This window comes from Poromitra crassiceps, assembly GCF_964638095.1.
Source record: "Poromitra crassiceps genome assembly, chromosome: 18".
Taxonomy (NCBI): Eukaryota; Metazoa; Chordata; class Actinopteri; order Beryciformes; family Melamphaidae; genus Poromitra; species Poromitra crassiceps.
The window spans coordinates 13478668-13498544 of record NC_139636.1 but is presented as its reverse complement, the minus strand read 5'-3'; the positions used below and the strand labels follow the sequence as shown (position 1 = coordinate 13498544).

Here is a 19877-nt window from a genome sequence, read left to right as displayed (position 1 = left end):
AAGTAATTCAGCTGATTTAGAGAAGAAGAAGAAGAAAAGAGTGCCTCGATGGGACACGTATTTTTTCAATGTAAATAACGGAATTTTGAAAACTATTTGATTACAGTAGGTGGCGGTATGCACCTTAATAGTGGTTGTAATCTGCCAATAAACACAAAGAAGAAGAAGAAGAGGGCCTCGATGACAACTTCCGCTGAGTGCTGAAGCTCAAGATGGCTGCTCCCACATGTAAACATGCGACCATCTAACTCGGTCGTGGTGTTGACGTTAAACAGCTTTAAATACATGTATTCATCTCACTAATAGGTTGAGATTTGTATACTGAATATTAACGAACTTCAAAGATAATACTGTTAACAATCTACGCTTTAGCTTGCGAGTTAATTGTTTCAGAACCGATTAGCTAGGCAGGCTGGCAGCAAAGTTTGAGAGCCATGCCAGCGATCACTGTATTTGTCCGCTCTCTGCCGACGTCGGCTTCAAATCAACGTCTTGAGGAGATTTTCTCCGAAATTGGTCCTGTAAAGCAATGCTTCGTGGTCAACGAGAAAGGTGAGAACCGTAATCATGTAACCGCAAAAAACAGCATGTACAATATCAACTAACGTTAACTCAGTGTTTCTCAACGTGAGATCCGGGGACTACCAGGGGTCCTTGGAGTTCCAGGGGAACGTCACGATTCTGACTTTAAAACAATTGGAGAATGTAGAAGAATTACTGTTTTGGTCATAGTTTCACTGTTATCTCTCTTCCTACAATGTAGATAGTCATGACATTCTGGAAAAAAATCAGATTTGGGTCTGAGACACAAAATGGCATCAAATGCCAATGTGTACTAAATTAGGGGTCCTTGGTATTATGAAAAAGTTTGAGAATCACTGAACTGTGATATGTGTTGCTTGCTAAATTAGTTTACTGGAGGTGGAGCACCCAGGGGTGACCACGCTTATTAGAGCAGAGCTATGGACATCTTAATGAATGGCTGCAGTGGCAACAGAAATCACTGATTATTATTGACATACTTGTCCATACACCCAGGCACAGACAAATGTCGCGGATTCGGCTATGTCACCTATGCCATGGAGGACGACGCACAGCGCGCCATGAAAGAAATAAAAGAATACGACGGAAAGAGGATATCGCTGTCAGTGGCGAAGAGGAAACTAAATGACAAAAAGAAAGCAGGTGTGTATATGAATGCATGTCCAGAAAGCCCATAAGACTAGTGGATGCGGGCAGTCTTGATAACTTAATCATCGGTCCCTGTCGGGGGGCTCTGTCTTCCATTTTAGCACCGAAGGAGCCTGCTCCTGCTCCTGCTGCTGCTACTCCTGCTCCTGCTGCTGCTACTCCTGCTCCTGCTGCTGCTCCTGCTCCTCCAGCAGCAGCTCCAGTTCCAGCACCAAAGAAAAAGGAGAAGGAAGTGAAAGGAATCCGGAAAAAGACGCTGAAAGCCAGACTCATCATCAGGAATCTCAGTTTTAAGGTGCAGAATGTAACAATTAACAAGCAACCTTTCATCCATTCTCTGAATTTGACTTCATATTGTCACAATTACTTACTTGCTGCCAAGATGGCATGGTAGTCTATAACTCTTTACTTGATCAGTAGTTTTACAGTTTCTGTTCTGTCACAGTGCTCCGAGGAGGATCTGAAGCAGACATTTGCCAAGTTTGGGACAGTCCTCGAGGCCAAAATCCCCCTCAAACCGGGTAAAAATGAACAAGACATCTTTTGAAACAAAAGATTGAATTGTCACTGGATGAACAAAGGATTATCATGTCCTTTGAGTAGGCTGATTATTTCCTTTTTACATTTCCTTTATTTTGCCCACTCTTTGTACAGACGGGAAGATGCGAGGATTTGCCTTTGTCCAGTTTAAGAACGTGTCTGAGGCAGGGAGAGCGCTGAACGCTACCAACCTGAAGGAGATCAAAGGTTAGTGAGTGAGATACTCCTAGCTAACTGATATTGTATTAGTAAGACTGTTAGTACATAACATAACTGTTCACTGTTGGAAAAAAGAGCAGTTTTTATTGGGCAGTTTTCATCAGATGAGTTTTTGAATTGTTCATTCACAGGTCGGCAGGTAGCAGTTGACTGGGCTGTGCCGAAGGACAAGTTTGTTGCCACACAACAACCATCTTCCAGTGCAGGTAATGCCAGCGTTGCGCACCTGCAAGAGTAAATAACAGTATCTCTCTCTCCCCCTCAACAGAAAAGGCTTTTATAGCCTTGTGGACATTTGACAAATCAAGATGCAGTTCATTACAATTTTACAACTGTTATTATTATTTTGTTTACATCACAGGACCTAAGAAGACAGAGGAGGCAACTGCAACAACACACACAGAAAGTGACTCTGAGGAAGAGGAAGGAGAAAAGAACCAAGCAGCAGCACCACCTCAGAAGAAAAAGTACATCTCTCAATTTAGTATACACTATACACCAGCTATCATGTGTCTGGGTTGTTGAAACACCATGAAAACCAATTTTGTACCATTCCTATCCACAGGGTCACTTCTAAACCAGCTGTGCAGCAGGTGGAGGAGTCCCAGTCGGAAGATGAAGATGACGTTGATGGTGAAAAACAAGACAGTGATGATGATGATGATGATGAAGAATGAACGGGTGAAGTCTTGATAACTAATCATATGTCCCTGTCGTGGCTCTGTCTTCCATTTAGCACTGAAGGAGCCCGCTCCAGCACCAAAGAGAAAAGAGAAGGAAGCTAAAGGAATCCGGTTAGACCAGAGAGCCAGACTCATGATCAGGAATCTCAGTTTTAAGGTGCAAAATCTAACAATTAAGAAGCAACCGTTCACCCATTCTCTGAATTTGACTTCATATTGTCACAATTACTTACTTGCTGCCAAGGTGGCATGGTAGTAGTCTATAACTCTTTACTTGATCAGTAGTTTTACAGTTTCTGTTCTGTCACAGTGCTCCGAGGAGGATCTGAAACAGACATTTGCCAAGTTTGGGACAGTCCTCGAGGCCAGAATCCCCCTCAAACCGGGTAATAATGAACAACACATCTCTGGAAACAATGGGTTGAATTGTCACTGGATGAAGAAAGGATCATCATGTCCTTTGAGGTGGTTGATTATTTCCTTTCTACATTTGCTTTATTTTGCCCACTCTTTGTACAGACGGGAAGATGCGAGGATTTGCGTTTGTCCAGTTTAAGAACGTGTCTGAGGCAGGGACAGCGCTGAACGCTATCAACCTGAAGGAGATCAAAGGTCAGTGAGTGAGACATCTACGGATATTGCATTAGTAAGACACACTGTTAACTGTTTTGTAAGTGGCCTCACTAAATAATAAATAAATTAACATATTGTTCATTCACAGGTCGGCAGGTAGCAGTTGACTTTGCTGTGCCGAAGGACAAGTTTGTTTCCACACAACAACCATCTTCCAGTGCAGGTAATGGCAGCGTTGCACAATCTGCAAGAGTAAAAGACTATCTTTTTTTACTACCCCAACAAATTGCATTATGTTTCCTATAACAACAGAAAATGCTTTTTATAACCTTGTGGGCATTTGACAATATGCATATCAAGATGCATATTGACGCTAGAAATGAATATTTCTAGTTTCAATGAAGACTTGAGTTTTGTTTACATCACAGGACCTAAGAAGACAGAGGAGGCAACTGCAAAACCAGCGCACACAGAAAGTGACTCTGAGGAAGAGGAAGGAGAAAAGAAACAAGCAGCAGCACCATCTCAGAAGAAAAAGTACATCTCTCAATTTACTGCAGACCAGTTATCGTGCGTCTGGTTGTTCAAACAATGAAAAACAATTTTGTGCCAATCCTTTCCACAGGGTCAGTTCTAAACCAGCTGTGCAGCAGGTGGAGGAGTCCCAGTCGGAAGATGAAGATGACGGTAAAGAACAGGACAGTGAGGATGATGATGATGATGAAGAGGAGGAGGGAGAAGACGATGACCAGAGTAGCTTTGACTCAGACGGCGATGAGGATGATGAGGATGATGAAGATGATGATGATGAATCAGGTATAATTCTGTTTTTGTTTTTGGTTCCCCCCCCTCATGAAATGCACTTGAAAAGCTCAGTTTTTCTTACATAAGGATTTTCTTTCCACTGGTGGCTTCACTGCTTTCTCTCTACAGAGTCTAAGAAACGAAGGAAACCTCTCCCTTCAGATGTAAACGAGGGCAAAACTGTCTTCATCAGGTTGGCAGTTCTCCTCTCCTCACTTTACTCTTAAAAGTGCTCTCATTCACCTTACCCTGTCGTCTTCCACTCCTCCTAACTCGTCATCCTTTCATCCTCAAGCTGTTTCCTACCACTCACAGATGTGTGTGCCTCTTACTCCCTGGCTCCTTTAGGAACCTGTCCTTTGACACTGAGGAAGAAGGCCTTGAGGAGAGTCTTCTCAAGTACGGGGAACTCAAGTATATCAAGATAGTTCTCCACCCAGACACAGACCACTCAAAAGGTCAGTCAGCAGTGCTTGAATGAAACTTTTGTCTCTCTGGTTTTCAGAAAACTGGTTGACCAACAATCTCTTGGTTTGTTGTTTTGCCAGGTTGTGCCTTTGCTCAGTTTAAGAGTAAAGAGGCTGCAGACAAATGCATTGCTGCAGCACAGGAGGAGGCAGAGGTAAGATGCACCACGATGATTAACATGAATTCTTACTTAAAATCGTCAATTAGAAATATTCAAATATACTGTATCTGTAATTTATGTGTATACGGTATACTATCCTCTTGGCTCATGTCTGTTGTCCTGTTACGTTGATGTTCATGTTGCTTATTACGTTGCAACATTGGGTGTTGGTTTCAGAGCGGTGGTGTTCGTGTCGATGGCAGAAAGCTGGTGGTCGTGGCAGCAGTGACCAAGGAGGATGCTGCCAAGATCAAGGACAACAAGGTGAAAGTAGAGTCGGGCACCAGGAACCTCTACCTGGCCAGGGAGGGATGTGAGTAAACTCCTCTCCTCTCCTCTCCCCTCTCTCCTCTCCTCTCCTCGTCTCGTCTCGTCTCAAAGACTTTAAGCTGAAACGCGTTTGTTGTTCTGCTGTCTATACCAGATGACCATTAAACGGTAAAAGGACATTCTAGTGTGCTGGCCTACTTCTTTCTTTATGTTATTCCTTAGCCCTGCACCTAAGTTGATCTTTAGTCTTGAGTGTGCTGCTCGCTATTGCTGAGTTTGGACAATTTTACAATTATGAAGCTTACTACAGCTTACTACAATAATAACCGATTGATTGATAATTAGGCTTTATTTGATCAATTTCTGCCAAATTATGGAAAATTCTGCAATATTCCATGTTATACAGTTGATCCAATTTGTGTTACCAAATTCCATGATTCTGTCTGTTTTTTTCTGTTTTACGGAAATCATATGACGCTACTACGATGTAAACGGCTCACATTTTTGCCTCAGAAAAAGACACTGAAGCTGCCTTGCTAGTCAGGCAAAGGTTCATCCTCAAGTTAAACCAAATACCATGATTAATTTGGTCATGTCTGGCTCGTGGGGCCAGTATTTAATTGAACTCTTATTACTATTAGTAAATCAGTTCCCAGAAGTCCAATTGGCTGATTTACAGTATTACACTGCTGTAGATCAGCAGACTGTCAATCAGAAAACTGCTTGACCAGTGACCACCACTTGAATTGCCACTCAGTCCTTTTGTATTTCCTTCTCTTCCTGACTGCATCGCATCTCTTCTCTTAGTGATCCGTGCCGGAACCAAAGCTGCAGAGGGCGTGCCTGAAGCGGACATGGCCAAGAGAGTCAGAGTGAGTTCCCTCTACTACGCTTTGTAGTCCACAACGGTTAGCTTTGTAGTCCACAGTGGTTAGCTTTCCAGTTCCCAACACAAGGAGGACTCTTGTATTGACTCCTATATCTTGCGTCGCTTACTTCCCTCAGTTTGAAGAAGTAAAGAGGACCAAGCTTCGGGACCTAAACGTGTTTGTGTCAAAGACCCGCTTGTGTGTCCACAACCTGCCCAAGTCAGTGGACAATAACAAACTCAAAACAATCTGCCTTCAAGCAGTCAAAGGAAGCAAAGGAGTCTACATTACTGAGGTGAGAATCAACGAGACATTTCATGAACCACATCAATCTCCCGCCCATAGCAGCTTTGTTCGACATGCCTTGAAATAGTTTTGTCCAATTGGCATTAGGCCATCATAGAATTAAAGACAACTATCTCTTTGCCCACTAGGGAGTGCTGTTGAGTTGTCATGCTAGTTCATGCAGTATGTGTCCCCCCTGTTTCCCGCTCTAGTGTAGGGTGATGTACGACAAGAAGCCGGAGAAGGGCCGGGCGATGGGACAGTCACTGGGTTATGGCTTTGTCCAGTTCCGGCACCACGAGCACGCCCTCGGTGCGCTTCGTCGCCTCAACAACAACCCTGACATCTTCGGCTCGCACAAAGTAGGTTTCTGCAATCGACTGTTTCAGTGCTGTCGTCATCTGGGGGGTAGATATGTCAAGGACATGTTTATTTTCCCTGCTGTTGTGTTTATTTATCCTTCGAAGAATCTTCTAAGGATTCCAAGGATCAAGATTTAGACCATAGGTTGGTGGTTATGTGCTGTGTATTTGGTTTGGTAAACTGTCCTATTTAATTAACATTGACTTATTTCCTTTCATAGTCAAACAGCAATGTGTTTCTGAAGCCTCTCTGCATCTTTTGTCACTCTACAGAGGCCTATTGTTGAGTTCTCCATGGAGGATGGAAGGAAACTCAAAATGAAAGAACTGCGCCAACAAAAAAATAAGGTGCGACACGTACACCTTGTAACTTCTATTAGTTCTGAAGGATTCTAAATTCTAAATGGAAAGCATTTGTTTGTGCATGTTTCTTCCAGGAGGCTTTCAGAAATAGACCTTTACAAGGTGGAGCGAAGCCTGGAACATCTGGAGATGGAACCGTCCTGAAGAAAGGTGGACCTAAAACACCATCAGAGCAGACCAGGAAGGATAGAGGTATGAAAATGATCTTGTTCCTTCCATTCACTTTCTTCTAGTTTGTAGCCAATATTAGGAACACATTAGGCATTTGGACACCACACTAGGCTTTGATCGATTAAAATATATATATATATATATATATATATATATATATACATATATATATATATACATACATGTGTGTGTATTTCTGGTTAGCATTGTTCTTGTCTTCATCCTCTTCTCTCTCCTCTCTGTGCTGCTCTCTGTGTGTATCAGCTTTTCTTCAGAAGCAGGAGCAGGACAGATACTTCACCGGCTTCCAGACAAAGCCTGAGGTGGAACACGTAGAACTGCAAGATGGGAAGAAACGGAAGAAGGTTCTGACCTTTCCCTCCCACCGCGGACCCAAGATCAGGTACTCTACTGGTGCCATTATTACTTTGACTAGTCTCCTGTTTGCTATGCTCTGCAGATCACTTAGTGCTTAAGCAGTTGGATCCACAATCCCAAATTAATTTGACCGTCTTATGTACGACGATGTTCATATGTAATTTAGAACCATTTGACCTGCAGATGGTAAATAAGCCTTTTTGAAACACGTGAATTCCTGTCTTGTGCAGATTGCGTGATAAAGGAAAGCAACTTGCCCCGCCACCTAAGAAGGCCCGGGCCGGAGGCAGCAGGAGAGAGCGACAGGGACGACAGATGATGGAAAAACCCACACATCCCGGAACCCAGGTACATACCGAGTCTATTGTACAGTATGCACATGGGAAATAGAAATACAAAACAAGATAGTAGACCTTTAGAACTTTAACCACAGAAAAATGTTGCTGTAGTATTGGCAGCATGGAACCATTGTGAAGGTAAGTCTGCCCTCTTGGACAGTGTTACATCCCATAAAAGTGTCTAGGGGATAAGTGGTGTAACATAAGATAACCCAGGAAAAAAGTAAGAAAGCGGAATTACTGTGATCCAAACAATGATTTATTTAACAACAAAGGTAGGTTCAAAGATGAGCAAAAGGAAGCAAATAGACTTCAGGGTGGCCAAAGCTCAACAAGTTTACCTAGAAAAATAACACTATATAAAATAAAGCTATACTGTAAACAAAAAGACAATTCTATCCTCCCTAGCCTACAAAAACCAGGAGAAAAGGGGGGAATAAAATAAAGAGCAACACACCCCTACAATGCTTCCTTGAAATTGGGGTAAGTACTTAACAAAACAAAAACAGTCAGAAGTAGCAAGTACAAGACGTCATTATATTACCAGCTACTGGTTACAGTTTCTAGAAACTAAGGGCCAGTAAGCCTAGAAACAATAACTGAAGGCCATTAAAGTATCAATAGTCAATATCAACATATAATGTGGAAGAGCCGGCAAATAGGCTTAGGCTAACAGCAAAGACAAGCTGTAGCTGCAGTGCACAAACATCACACGTGTTGGCTGTAGTGGCACAAAAGCAAAAGCATAAGAGTCTCCCTGGCTTCTTATGCTGGGGCTTGATTGGACCCAGCTCCAGGTGCGGACTCCTTGCAGCAATCAATCAAGGAGGGGGGCGTGTCTGTGACAGAGACAGAGGTGAGGCATGGAAAAATACCATACTAAGGCCAGGTTTCGACCAGGGCTGTAACAGACAGCCTGCAGCAGGGATACGCAACTTACTTTGCCCGGCGGCCACTTTTGCAAAATGACAGGAGGTCAGGGGCCAGTTAATAACCAAACATTAATCATATGAATGCTGCAGAACGGGCGAGGCCGCGTAGCGGGAGAGCCTAGGAATCGAGCGTCCCTAGTTTCTCAAACGGCTTCCACACTAAAAGCTTATGTGCGCACAAAGAGGGAAAGTATGTACAGACAAACAATACTCCAATGTGATGATATGCATGGAAATGTGCTTCCAATTCCATTCTCTCTCAGCAAGATGAAAGCAAGGGGACACTTGAGCTCTCTCCTCCTGGCGGAGGTCTCACCTTGTTAATGGGAAAACCATAATTAGTGCCATTGTGCCAGAAAAAGAGGCTGACACCAATGTGGCATTAGAGGAAGATGAGACTATTGCAGGTGACCCAGGTATCTAGAGCTGCAACGATGAATCGATTATTCTATCGACAGAAAATTAATCGCCAACTATTTTTATAATCGTTAATCCTTTAAAGGCCCATTCCGTCGGTTCTGGCGAGAAATAAATGTGCACAAAGTGTTTATTATTGGCAATGAGTGAATGCGCCTTGACGTAACTTAAAAATGGCGACCAGGGGCGTTTCTCTCAGACCAGCCATTCAGAACATACATGGAAAAACCGCAGTTTCGAAGTGGATAGCATCTCCCGCCACAGCTAGAAGATGTGACGTCTCGCGTGTTCACGAGCTTGTCTCTTGTCCTAGACGCTAACAGGAAATGGCTGAAGTAGCTTTTAACGTTACGTTCGTCGCTAGCTGCTAGCTAAAGGAAACGACAACACAGACTCCAGAAAAAGTCCAGACTAAATAAATAAATATTTATCTAATGAAGCCCGTCTGGCCAGACAGCAGCAATGTGACCGACATCGGGGGGAAACTAGAGTCAGGACTGTGTTTTTGGTTCATGAAGGAAACTTGCTGCTTGTAGCTACTGTAATGTGGTTTTGACCAGATAACGTTAGCTGCTTGCTAATGGATTTTCAAGATTCAAGATTTTTACTGTCACTCCGTAGTACAAGTATCTGACCACCTGGTCAGAAACTCTGCTAACATTACCGTCTTGTGTGAAGTAATGCAACCCTAACGTTACTACCGTTATGCTTATGGTCATGGAACATTATTGTTTGACTGCATTTAGCTGCGGTGGTGAGTCTGCCTGAACGTTAGCTTGATGCTATACGCAGCTAACTAATAGATTTAGCTATATTTATAGAAATTACCACCAGCCCCACTAATAACGTTACTGTCTTGTGTTGATAATGAATCTAACAGTCGGAAATATGCCTAACGTTAGCCTACTGTCTGTTATGCTTACGGTACATTGTTTGACTGTTCAGTTTGGACGGTAGGCCTACCGTACATACAGGGGGAGCAGGCTATTTCCTGGCTTGTGCTAACATGAGTATCCACTTCCCGCAGCCAGCAGGCTCTGACTGCAGTTGGCTGCAGTGGGACTGCACATACTAGTAACGTTAGCTTGATGCTAATCGCGGCTAACTAATATTAATTTACATTTATAGAAATTACCACCAGCCCCACTAATAACGTTACCGTCTTGTGTGGATAATGAATTTAACAGTCGTAAATATGCCTAACGTTACTGTTATGCTTATGAAACATTGTTTGATTGTTCAGTTTGGTCAACTCCAGGCATTACACGGTACCGTACATACAGGGGGAGCAGGCTATTTCCTGGCTTGTGCTAACATGAGTATCGACTTGCCCGCAGCCAACGCAAGCCAAAACACGACCAAACATGCCACAATAACGTCCCCTAATTCATCCAGAATCCTTCCTGGGCATCTCGGGGCTGATCTGACCGATAAATTGTCCAGGTTGCCATTTTCAAGTGACTTTTATGAGTTAACGTTACAAAGCAACGAACAGCTCTGCTGTTGCCAGGCAACTGCTTGTGCGCGTGCGAGTATGGTGCCCGCGCGTCAGCTCGTTCACACGCTGCCTGCAGTTACACTAACGGCCACCGGCGTCAGTAATAGTGAGTATTGACGGATTGGGCCTTTAAGACTAATTTTAAAGAAAAAATATATACCAAAATTCTAAATGTGAATATTTGCTGGTATCTTCTTCAGTCTTCTATGGCAGTAAACTGATTATCTTTGGGTTGTGGACTGTTGGTCAGGACAAAAGAAGACATTTGAGGATGTCAGACTCATCTTGAACGTTGCTGTTACTATTATTATTAGTATTAGTGATGTTATTGTTACTGTTTGTGTTCACGTTAATGTTCACCCTGCCTCCTAGGTATCCTAATGTGCCTTTTGATTTGAGTGAATCTAACCACATATCAGGGATGTGATTTTTTTTTGGCCGTGTTTTCCCCCTATTCACCTTATTCACCACACCCACTTTTTCTCTCTTCCGCGTTACACACAATTGTAATTTGTTCTTCCGGTTCAGCGCTAGTTGGCGGCCAATTTCAAAACAAAACGTCACTATAATAATGAATGAAGTTTGGCAACATTCAGAATTAAGCTACACTGCGGCCAACTTCAGTGACATGTTCATAGAGTTACTGCTGCGAGGAGCCGATGGCTGTACCCAGTCGGCATTTAACGTTAGTTACAAAAGCACGTCGACAGTGTTTTCCCACTGCCAGTAGCCTACAGTAGGGTTTGACAGATAGCTAGTCCGACCGGTGTCAGCACAGCCAGCGCTCCCAGCCCTCGCTGCTCGTTAAATATTTCCAAATACCGGTAGGCATTATTCTGATAAACTGGTCACATATATGTTACGTTCTCACCCGAAAAATGTTAAACTTTAAAACATTTGTTTTTTTTGCTTGAAAACAGCTTTTTGGCAAGTCTAAAAATGACTACGGTAGGCGTAATCTACCGTACTTCCGTGTCTAAAACCGGAAAGACGATTACAAAATGACGTCATGCAGAAGCGTCCTTGTATGGGCAAAGAATAAGGTGAATAAACGGTTTTAACTTGACAACAATAACAACCATCACAACTCACCTGGATATCCGGTTTACTTCCTGTATACATAGCTGAGCACAGGCTGATATTCGGCTCATATTAAAATGTTAATGTTAGGCCGTGTCTCCGACAGACATATTAACAAGTTAGCCTATTTCGGTCTTTATGTATTGTACTGTAGTAGTTAGTAGTAGTTGTTGTTGTTGATGATAGTTCCCATATTAACAACCACCTCTGTTGGAAAGACCTGCACACGCTGGGTACTAGTAGGAAGCGTTGTTGTCTGATCGGGAGCTAGCCTGAGAGGCTAATAAAAGCTACATGTTACAGAGTAAGCTGACTATCAGTACATTATTGCACGCATAGGCCTATCTTTACATTTAAAAAAAAATAGAAATAGAAGTAGGCTGATACGGTAATGCAACATTTAAGGATGCCAACCGCCATAAAACACAGAAGAAGAAGCTGAGAAAAAGGAAATGCTGTGGGGTTGCAGCTGGTGAAAACCGTCTATAGGATGTAGAGGTTTTTTCTTACCCACACAGCTGGACACAGTTGTCATTACTACATAGATTTGTCAGGAGGAATATGTGAAATGCCAGGTGTTGCATATTCTGTTAATGACATTACCAGAGGAGAGGTCAATTGCTGTTTGCTGGTGCTAGTTTTGCTAACTTGGTCTGATATAAAGGTACAAAAATGGACTGGACCAAAGTGAAACAAATAACCCTTTTAACAATTTTACAGTTTTACCAAAGGCACAGGCACATCCATGCATTACCATTGTGAAGTCAATATAAAATGTGGTGCTTTGGTGCCACCAAGTTAAATTACCTTGGAATTACAACAACACAAGTAAGAACTTGACAAGATCAAAAGTAATAGAAATATTAATTTATAATGGTGGTTACACTTTGTCAAGCTCTTGTTTCAGAACTATATGAATGTTTTTTTTGGCTGAATGGCGATACATGATTTTATCTGTATTTTATACATGATTATATATTAGGGATGTTCATTTTGAAAATTTTCCATAATCGATAATCGGTGAAAATTAACGATCAATTATCGATTATCGATCATATTAATACTTATATATATATTTTTTCCTTTTTTTTCTTTTTTTTTTTTACAAAATGAATGCCTAGGGCAGAAAATACGAAAGACAACGTGTTCTCCTCAATGAACTCTTTATTTCAATGTGTCTCCCCTCCAACACTCTGCTGTCCCCGGTGCATGCCGGTGTGAATTCCCCATGTTTAAAACAGTTTTGTTGGCACAAAGGCCCGTGCCCAGCCAGAAAACTAGAGACTATATGAAGCTCCACCTCACGTTAGTCGGCTGTGCAATGGAGTGGGACGAGGAGGAACGAATTCCACCCAAACCTAGTCCAATTTTTTTTTTTTTTTTTAATAATAACAAAATCGATCCAAATTCCACAGGATCGATTCCAATCCTTAACGATCAATTATCGATTTTCGACAATTGATGAACATCCCTATTATATATATCTCTGTATTTTATACATGATTATACTGTATATATCTGTATTTTTTACATGATTATATATATCTCTGTATTTTTTTACATTATTGTATATATCTGTATTTTTTACATGATTATATATATCGCTGTATTTTTTACATGATTATATATATCTGTATTTTATACAAAGTGTGCTAAATGTTCAGCCACATGTGCGATGTCACAAGCACTTTTATTAAACCAACACTGACTAAAATAAAATGCAGACAGCCGGGGTTTCCTTCCCTGACTTGGTGCTTTTGCAAAATATTTACACAATGAGATTTTTGGTAAATAAATCATTAGTCATGTGGATATAATGACTAAGCGGGTGAAGGCAAATAATAGAACAGCTAGAACAAATTACATCACTTTACTGTAATGCAGCCTTTAAAACCAGGAAAAACAACACTTGTGTCATATCACGATATCATGGTATCCAAAATGTAAAAGATGATATCTAGCCTCATACCACGAATCACAATATCGATATAATATTAATATATTGCCCAGCCCTAATATCAGTGATTTCTTCAAATGGATTCACATCAGCAGATACAGTACATGTCAATATTATTATGTGACACCAATAATAATAGACACACATCTGAGAACAGGGCACAGCTGACTGGGTATCATTACTACCAGCCTCTCTTTTTGCCTCTTATGAATTCTTTCCATGTCACAGTCTGCTGATAATCGAGACAGACGAATATCGATAGGGCAACAAAGCCAACATCATCATGTAACTGATAACAGATGGATTAAATGGATATTTTAGATGTGGGTTTCCGACAATATAAAATGTGTTGTTTGGATAGGAATCTACAAGTTGGAGAGTGTGCCTCACTAGTGTTTTCCTACTTGGCTCAGCAAGGCCATCTGTTTGAAAAACCTTAGTTTTTGTTTGAAGCGGCACCACTGCATGCACATTTGAATGAAAGTGCTTTGTTTTTAGCGATAATACATGTACAGTTTGATCCAAATGTCCTGTGTATGAAGCACACCAGAGCTGCTCTCTTATATCGATCTTTGTGTTACAGAAGCCTAAAGCAGCAAAGAGGCATTTCAGGAGCAGAGAGGAAGATCGCTTCGACAGCCTGGTGCAGCAATACAAGAAGAAACTGATGGCTAACGGCGACAACACCACCACTATGAAACGAAATAAGTGGTTCAACAGTTAACTCTGTGTGTGTGTGTGTGTGTGTGTGTGCGCGCGAGTGTGCGAATGCGTGCGTGTGTATACACATCTCTGTGTGTCCATCTGTGTGTATGTCCGTGCGTGTCTGATATTTAAGAGTTAATTGCTAAGCAGTATGCAGGATTTACAATAAGTACCCACACTGCTAGAATAAAGGCCCACTAAATTGGACAAGTTGATGTTTTTGGGATAAATCAAAGTCATATGATGGTTCTAGTAAATTAACATCCATTTTGTGTTCGTTTGTATTGTATCTGATGCCCATGCTAAACCATGTCATCATTACAATAGAGTTAAAATTAAGTCTAGAATCCATGCTCATATCGTTTCAATTAATGCTGTTTTATTTCACTGAAACAAACTGAATATTGTAATAATTCCATGCAACACATTGGATAGTCCAATGCTGATACTCAACTATCTGGTAGATGTTGAACAAAGTGTTCCTTGTCTAATTGGTGCATCTCCACAGACTACAGTAGCCTATGAAACTCTTAACCCCGACCCCATTTTTAACCCTATACCTTACTATTGCTCCCATTAACCCAAACCCTAAGATTAACCTAGACATTGAGTATCTATAGACTACTTTTCACACAATATCAACTGTTCAGTCACATTATAGTTGATCAAAATTGATCACTTTGAGTACCAACAATGGACCAGCCAAATTAATTGTGACTGAATGCCATCATTTTTGTTGATCTAAATGGGTGTTTTTTTTTATTGTTTTTTATTAAATGATAATATAGAAAACACATGGATTTGTTTTCGTTTGTCTTTACATTTGTATATTAAATGTAAATTTATTGCAGGATGTACACACTTATATGCGAGTCATTTCATAGTTGCCATTGCATGAGCTTTTCCCCGAAAAAACACAATAAATGGATGATAAAGTGACACATTGGAAAAACACCTCCCACACATAAAGCATGAATGTGCCAGAGCATCACTGTCCTTCAACAGAGGGACACTCACAGTGATGTTATACATTAACTTGGACTACGTGCTGCATTTCCTGTAGCCTTCACCCACCCTCTTCACCCCATTCACAGTTTGCAGAGTGTTGGGTGAATGGAGGCACATTGTAAAGCGCTTTGGATAAAAGCACTATATAAATGCAGTCCGTTTACCATTCATGTGTGTCTCCCACGCATTACACGACAACACTGAAACACGTATATTACAAAAAAATACTTTATTTGAGTTAAATAGGCTTGTATACGTAGTTTTTATCCAATGATTACAAAAACATTTTCGACTGTACAAAAATAATGCAATATAAATAGAATGAACATCAACAGAGGTGATGATACTGCACTGACTGAAGATCACACTGTACCATTGCTCTGTAACACAAACACATCTGCTTTTCTTGGCATCTTTTACTTGGCTTTCAGGAACCTCTGAGGATGACATCACTGTTCATCGTGATGTTGGCTCTGGCTACAGACAAGCTTGCTCAGCTGATTCAGCTTCATGAGTGAATGAATATGTGTATCCTCTGACAGCACAGTGTTTTGTTCCCAAAACACTGCTGTCTATTGCCAGTCTCAGCCTATGATCAGTCCTTTGCCGTGCAAAGCATCCCTAGATCAATTAGCATGTAAACATTCCTATTGAAAGATAGGCTTCACATTCACTGCATACATTCTTATGGAAAGACCATTTGTAAAAAACAAAAAACAAACAAACATAATAAATAAATATATAATATAAATATGTCAAGGACGAAGGAGACAATGCTCGAAAAATACTTTGCAAAATGTTCAAAATGGCCAATGGTGGATGCTAGTCTTCACAAACTTGAGGAAGTTTAGCCACCGATCCAGACATGATTGACAAATCTCAAACAACAACTGAAAAACACCATTCGCTCCCGATACCAGGCCAGCGGATCAGCACGTCCCAAGATGGTCCAGGTTCTTCAGCAGCTGATTGAGGAACTCCCTCAGTCCCATGAGAGCCTCCATGCTCACAGTGTGAATGTATTGCTTTCGACTCTGCAGCGCTGCCAGCCGGCCCTGCAGAGAGGGCTTGGGCCGCGGCTCGCTGCACTGCCCCTGCCTCCAGTGGTCCAGGTATCCGCTCAACGAAGACACCTCCTGCTTCAGCTGGGGGACCCCGTCAAGGCTTTCAGAGAGCAGGCTCTCATAGCCCTGCAGGACCATCACTATGGAGGAAAGGCCATCCAGGCTATCTGCAGGGGAGCTGATCGTCAGGGCAGCAGGGATCTGAAGCAAAGGGACAGAGAGAGACAGAGAGATTAATTCCAATGCATGAACTTGAGTGAATGTCAGATTCTTTTTGCAGAGTATGTTACAGTAACTATATCTATTACCTGGAAGTCTCTGTTTATCCTCCACAATAGCTGTTCAACATTCAATTTGACTTTGGTCCTCATGTTCACGGCTTCCCCTGCCAGAGGAGCTGCTGAGCCCACGTTGAAAATCTGCAGAAGGCAAAACAGGAGGGCCAGTGTGTAGTCCATATTTGTATAGTATGCCCAGGATGCACAAAGACAGAAGCACTGGTATTCCTAGAAGAAAGATGATATAGGACATGTTTAGAGATCAAGTCATGTGGGTAATTGTTCTCCATCTTTATGTAAACTTTTTTTCTAAAATATTTCAAGTCTAAATGTGTCACCTCAAAACTCAGGCAGGAGCAGGCACAAGTTAGTTTCTGGCTGTCACATTTTATACACCTTAGCTTCCTCCCAGTCATTTCCACAGTATTTGTTTATGCAGTCAATATTGGGACACCTGTGAATTTCTGACTGTGTAATCGGTACAAAGATCACTATTTTGCCATTCGCCCGCCTGCTCCCCCAGATTCTGATGCATGCTCTGCAGAAACTGGGCTAAAGGTTCGTGAACTCGATTACATTTGAGATAAGATTGGTGTGAGATCTGCAAGCGCTACGACACAATCTAAAACTAGACAAGGAAAACCTCATGCGAAAACAATACCTCATCCGCAACCCCTGCTTACATGCTGCTACACAGCTCTTACAAATAATTCCAAACATTCAAACATGCACAATTGAAACAAATCGATGTGGTCAAATTAAAGTAATTAAAGTTTGATGAAAGAGGCGATCGTGAAGATGGCGAGATAGCTGTGAGATGGTGAAACAGAGATGGAAGCTCAGAGTAAATGGAGATGGAGACAAGAGATGGAGAGTAATAGAGTGGGACCTTACCTTGGCCGATCTCTGTGTGTATGCCACTGCTAGGCTCCATCAGGGTATCTTATAGTGGAGGGCTGTTGACTCATCTCTTACTCACCTCTCTCTCTGACCCCCCATTCCTCCTCATCCACCCCCTCACATCACCTCTCCCTCTCCCTCTCCCCATCTCAAATCCCCAATCCCTTGGCACTACAGGGCTGGGAGGAGGGAAGTTGAAAACACTGCACACTTTGGTGACTCCCGGCCTGACATAGTCGGGGGGTTAAGCTCTAAGACATTTCAACAAACATTTCTGAAAGTGCAGAGTGCACATGGCACATCCAGATTTGCACAACACATGCAGCTTCCTCTGTACACATTCAAGGCAGTAGGTCAAATAATGGTAATACGGTCATACATATGTTAGTCAGTCAGTCCCCCCCCCCTCCCCTCCCCGACACCTCTCTGCATGCAGGAGAGAGATGTCAACAGGCACTTTAAAAGGCAGAAGTCACGAAAGCCAGCCGGACCTGACTCTGTCTCACCCTCTGCCCTAAAGCGCTGTGCTGATCAGTTGGCCCCCAGCCCCAGTGTTCACAGACATCTTCAACACCTCATAGACCCTTTTCATGGGGGCTATTTTGTGTCGAAAAGGCAGGGTAAACACAGGTGCAAGCAACACTTTGTAGTATACTGTATGCCCAGGATGCACAAATACAAAAGCACTGGTATTCCTAGGAGAAAGATGATATGGGACATGTTTAGAGATCAAGTCATGTGGGTAAGTGTTCTCATGTTGTTCTCCATCTTTATGTAACTTCTTTTCTTAAATATCTAAAGTCTAAATGTGTCACCTCACTCAGGCAGGAGCAGGCACAAGTATCAAAGGCTTTCCAGAGGGTTTCCAACTTCCACGTTTGTAAGTTGGAAACCCTCATTAGTGTTTTGCTTGCACCTGTGTTTACCCTGCCTTTTTGACACAAAATAGCCCCCGTGAAAAGGGTCTATTGTTGCTATGCCATGTTCCAGCTTGCTTCAAGTCCTCAACTATTATCCCGGACCCCATCTCCAAAAAGACCAGGCCCGTGGCACTAAAAGACTACAGACCCGTCCCCTTGACCTCTAGTGGTCATGAAGTCCTTTGAGCGCCTTGTTTTGTCCTATACCGAAAATTCCTCTTAAACCCACTCCTTGACCCCCTGTAGTTCACCTACAGAGCCAGCAGGTCTGTAGACGATGCCATAAACATGGCCCTCCACTACATTCTCGCATGCCTGGACCCTGTCATGGTCCTGTTTGTAGACTTCAGCTTGGCCTTTCATAAGAACGTCCTGGTCCTGCTGCACGAGAAGCTCTTCCTCCATCTGCAGATGGTCCACAGACTTCCTGACGAACAGGAAGCAGCACGTAAGGCTGAGGAAGCATGTCACCGACTCCCGGACCATCAGCACCGGGAGCTGCCCATACAACAGCTGCACCTCCAGCAATCAGTCCATCAAGCTCCTGGAATTCACAGGTGACACCACCCTCATAGGGCTCATCTCTAATGGTGACGAGTCTGCGTACAGGCAGGAGATCGACCACCTGATGACTTGGTGGAGTCAAAACAACCTGGAGCTCAATGCTCAAAAGACAGTGGAGATGGTTGTGGACTACAGGAAGAATGCAGCCCCACCTCCCCCATCACCCTGGGTGACTCCCCAGTCAAACACTGTGGAGTCCTTCCGCTTCCTGGGCTCAAAAATCAGCCAGGACCTGAAATGGGAGGTGAACATCAGAGCTCGCACCAAGAAGGATGGAACAGAGGATGTACTTTCTTTGGCGGATGAGGAAATTCAAGGTGCCAAAGGCAGCATTGGCACTTTTATACACCTCCACCGTCATGTCCATCCTCACCTCCTCCATCACCGTCTGGTATGCTCCTGCAAGGACATCTCCAGACGGCTGCATCCACTGTGCCGAAAAGGTGGCCAGATGCAGCCTGCCATCCCTTCAGGACCTAAACACTGCCAGGACGCTAAAGCGGTCTCGGAAAAAATCATAGCCGACCCCTCCCACCCAGGTAATAAACTCTTTAAGGCCCTCCCCCTTGGCAGACCGATGTCTGCTGGGCCAGAACCAATCGACACAGGGACAACTTCTACCCAACTTCCATCCGCCTATTCAATGAGATGTGAAAACCCCCACACATCTCTCAGCCCCTTGACTCAATTGTGAATGATTGAGAAATACTTCCTGTGTTCTACAGTACTTGATGAGTTAGCAAAATAAAGTTGCACCACACGACCCTCTGGCCATATTCTTTTACTGGATTTGTCTGGCAACGCCTTTAGCACTGTACGTCAGCAGAAGCCCTACCACTCCCCTGAGGCCCCCAGTTCAGGGTGCAGTGCTGGTGGTCCA

General features: G+C 42.8%; 2 protein-coding genes across 2 annotated transcripts; one reads left to right on the top strand and one right to left on the bottom strand.

Moving 5' to 3' along the window:
* Positions 1–243: 243 nt before the first annotated feature.
* rbm28 (RNA binding motif protein 28) lies at positions 244–15009 on the top strand. Its single transcript, XM_083654979.1, has 26 exons — positions 244–552; positions 1039–1185; positions 1293–1486; positions 1637–1712; positions 1846–1938; positions 2082–2156; positions 2312–2417; positions 2516–2583; positions 2687–2790; positions 2944–3019; positions 3153–3245; positions 3355–3429; positions 3635–3743; positions 3832–4022; positions 4140–4203; positions 4359–4468; positions 4559–4632; positions 4816–4951; positions 5716–5780; positions 5914–6072; positions 6275–6424; positions 6698–6772; positions 6862–6979; positions 7223–7361; positions 7567–7684; positions 14142–15009. The coding sequence occupies exons 1-26, from the start codon at positions 435–437 to the stop codon at positions 14280–14282; spliced, it is 2874 nt and encodes a 957-aa protein (XP_083511105.1). The 5' UTR covers positions 244–434; the 3' UTR covers positions 14283–15009.
* A 1191-nt stretch (positions 15010–16200) lies between these two features.
* lepa (leptin a) lies at positions 16201–16793 on the bottom strand (the record flags this gene model as incomplete). Its single annotated transcript, XM_083654709.1, has 2 exons — positions 16201–16536; positions 16644–16793. 2 exons carry the CDS (start codon positions 16791–16793, stop codon positions 16201–16203), a joined length of 486 nt encoding a protein of 161 aa, XP_083510835.1.
* Between the last annotated feature and the right edge of the window lie 3084 nt (positions 16794–19877).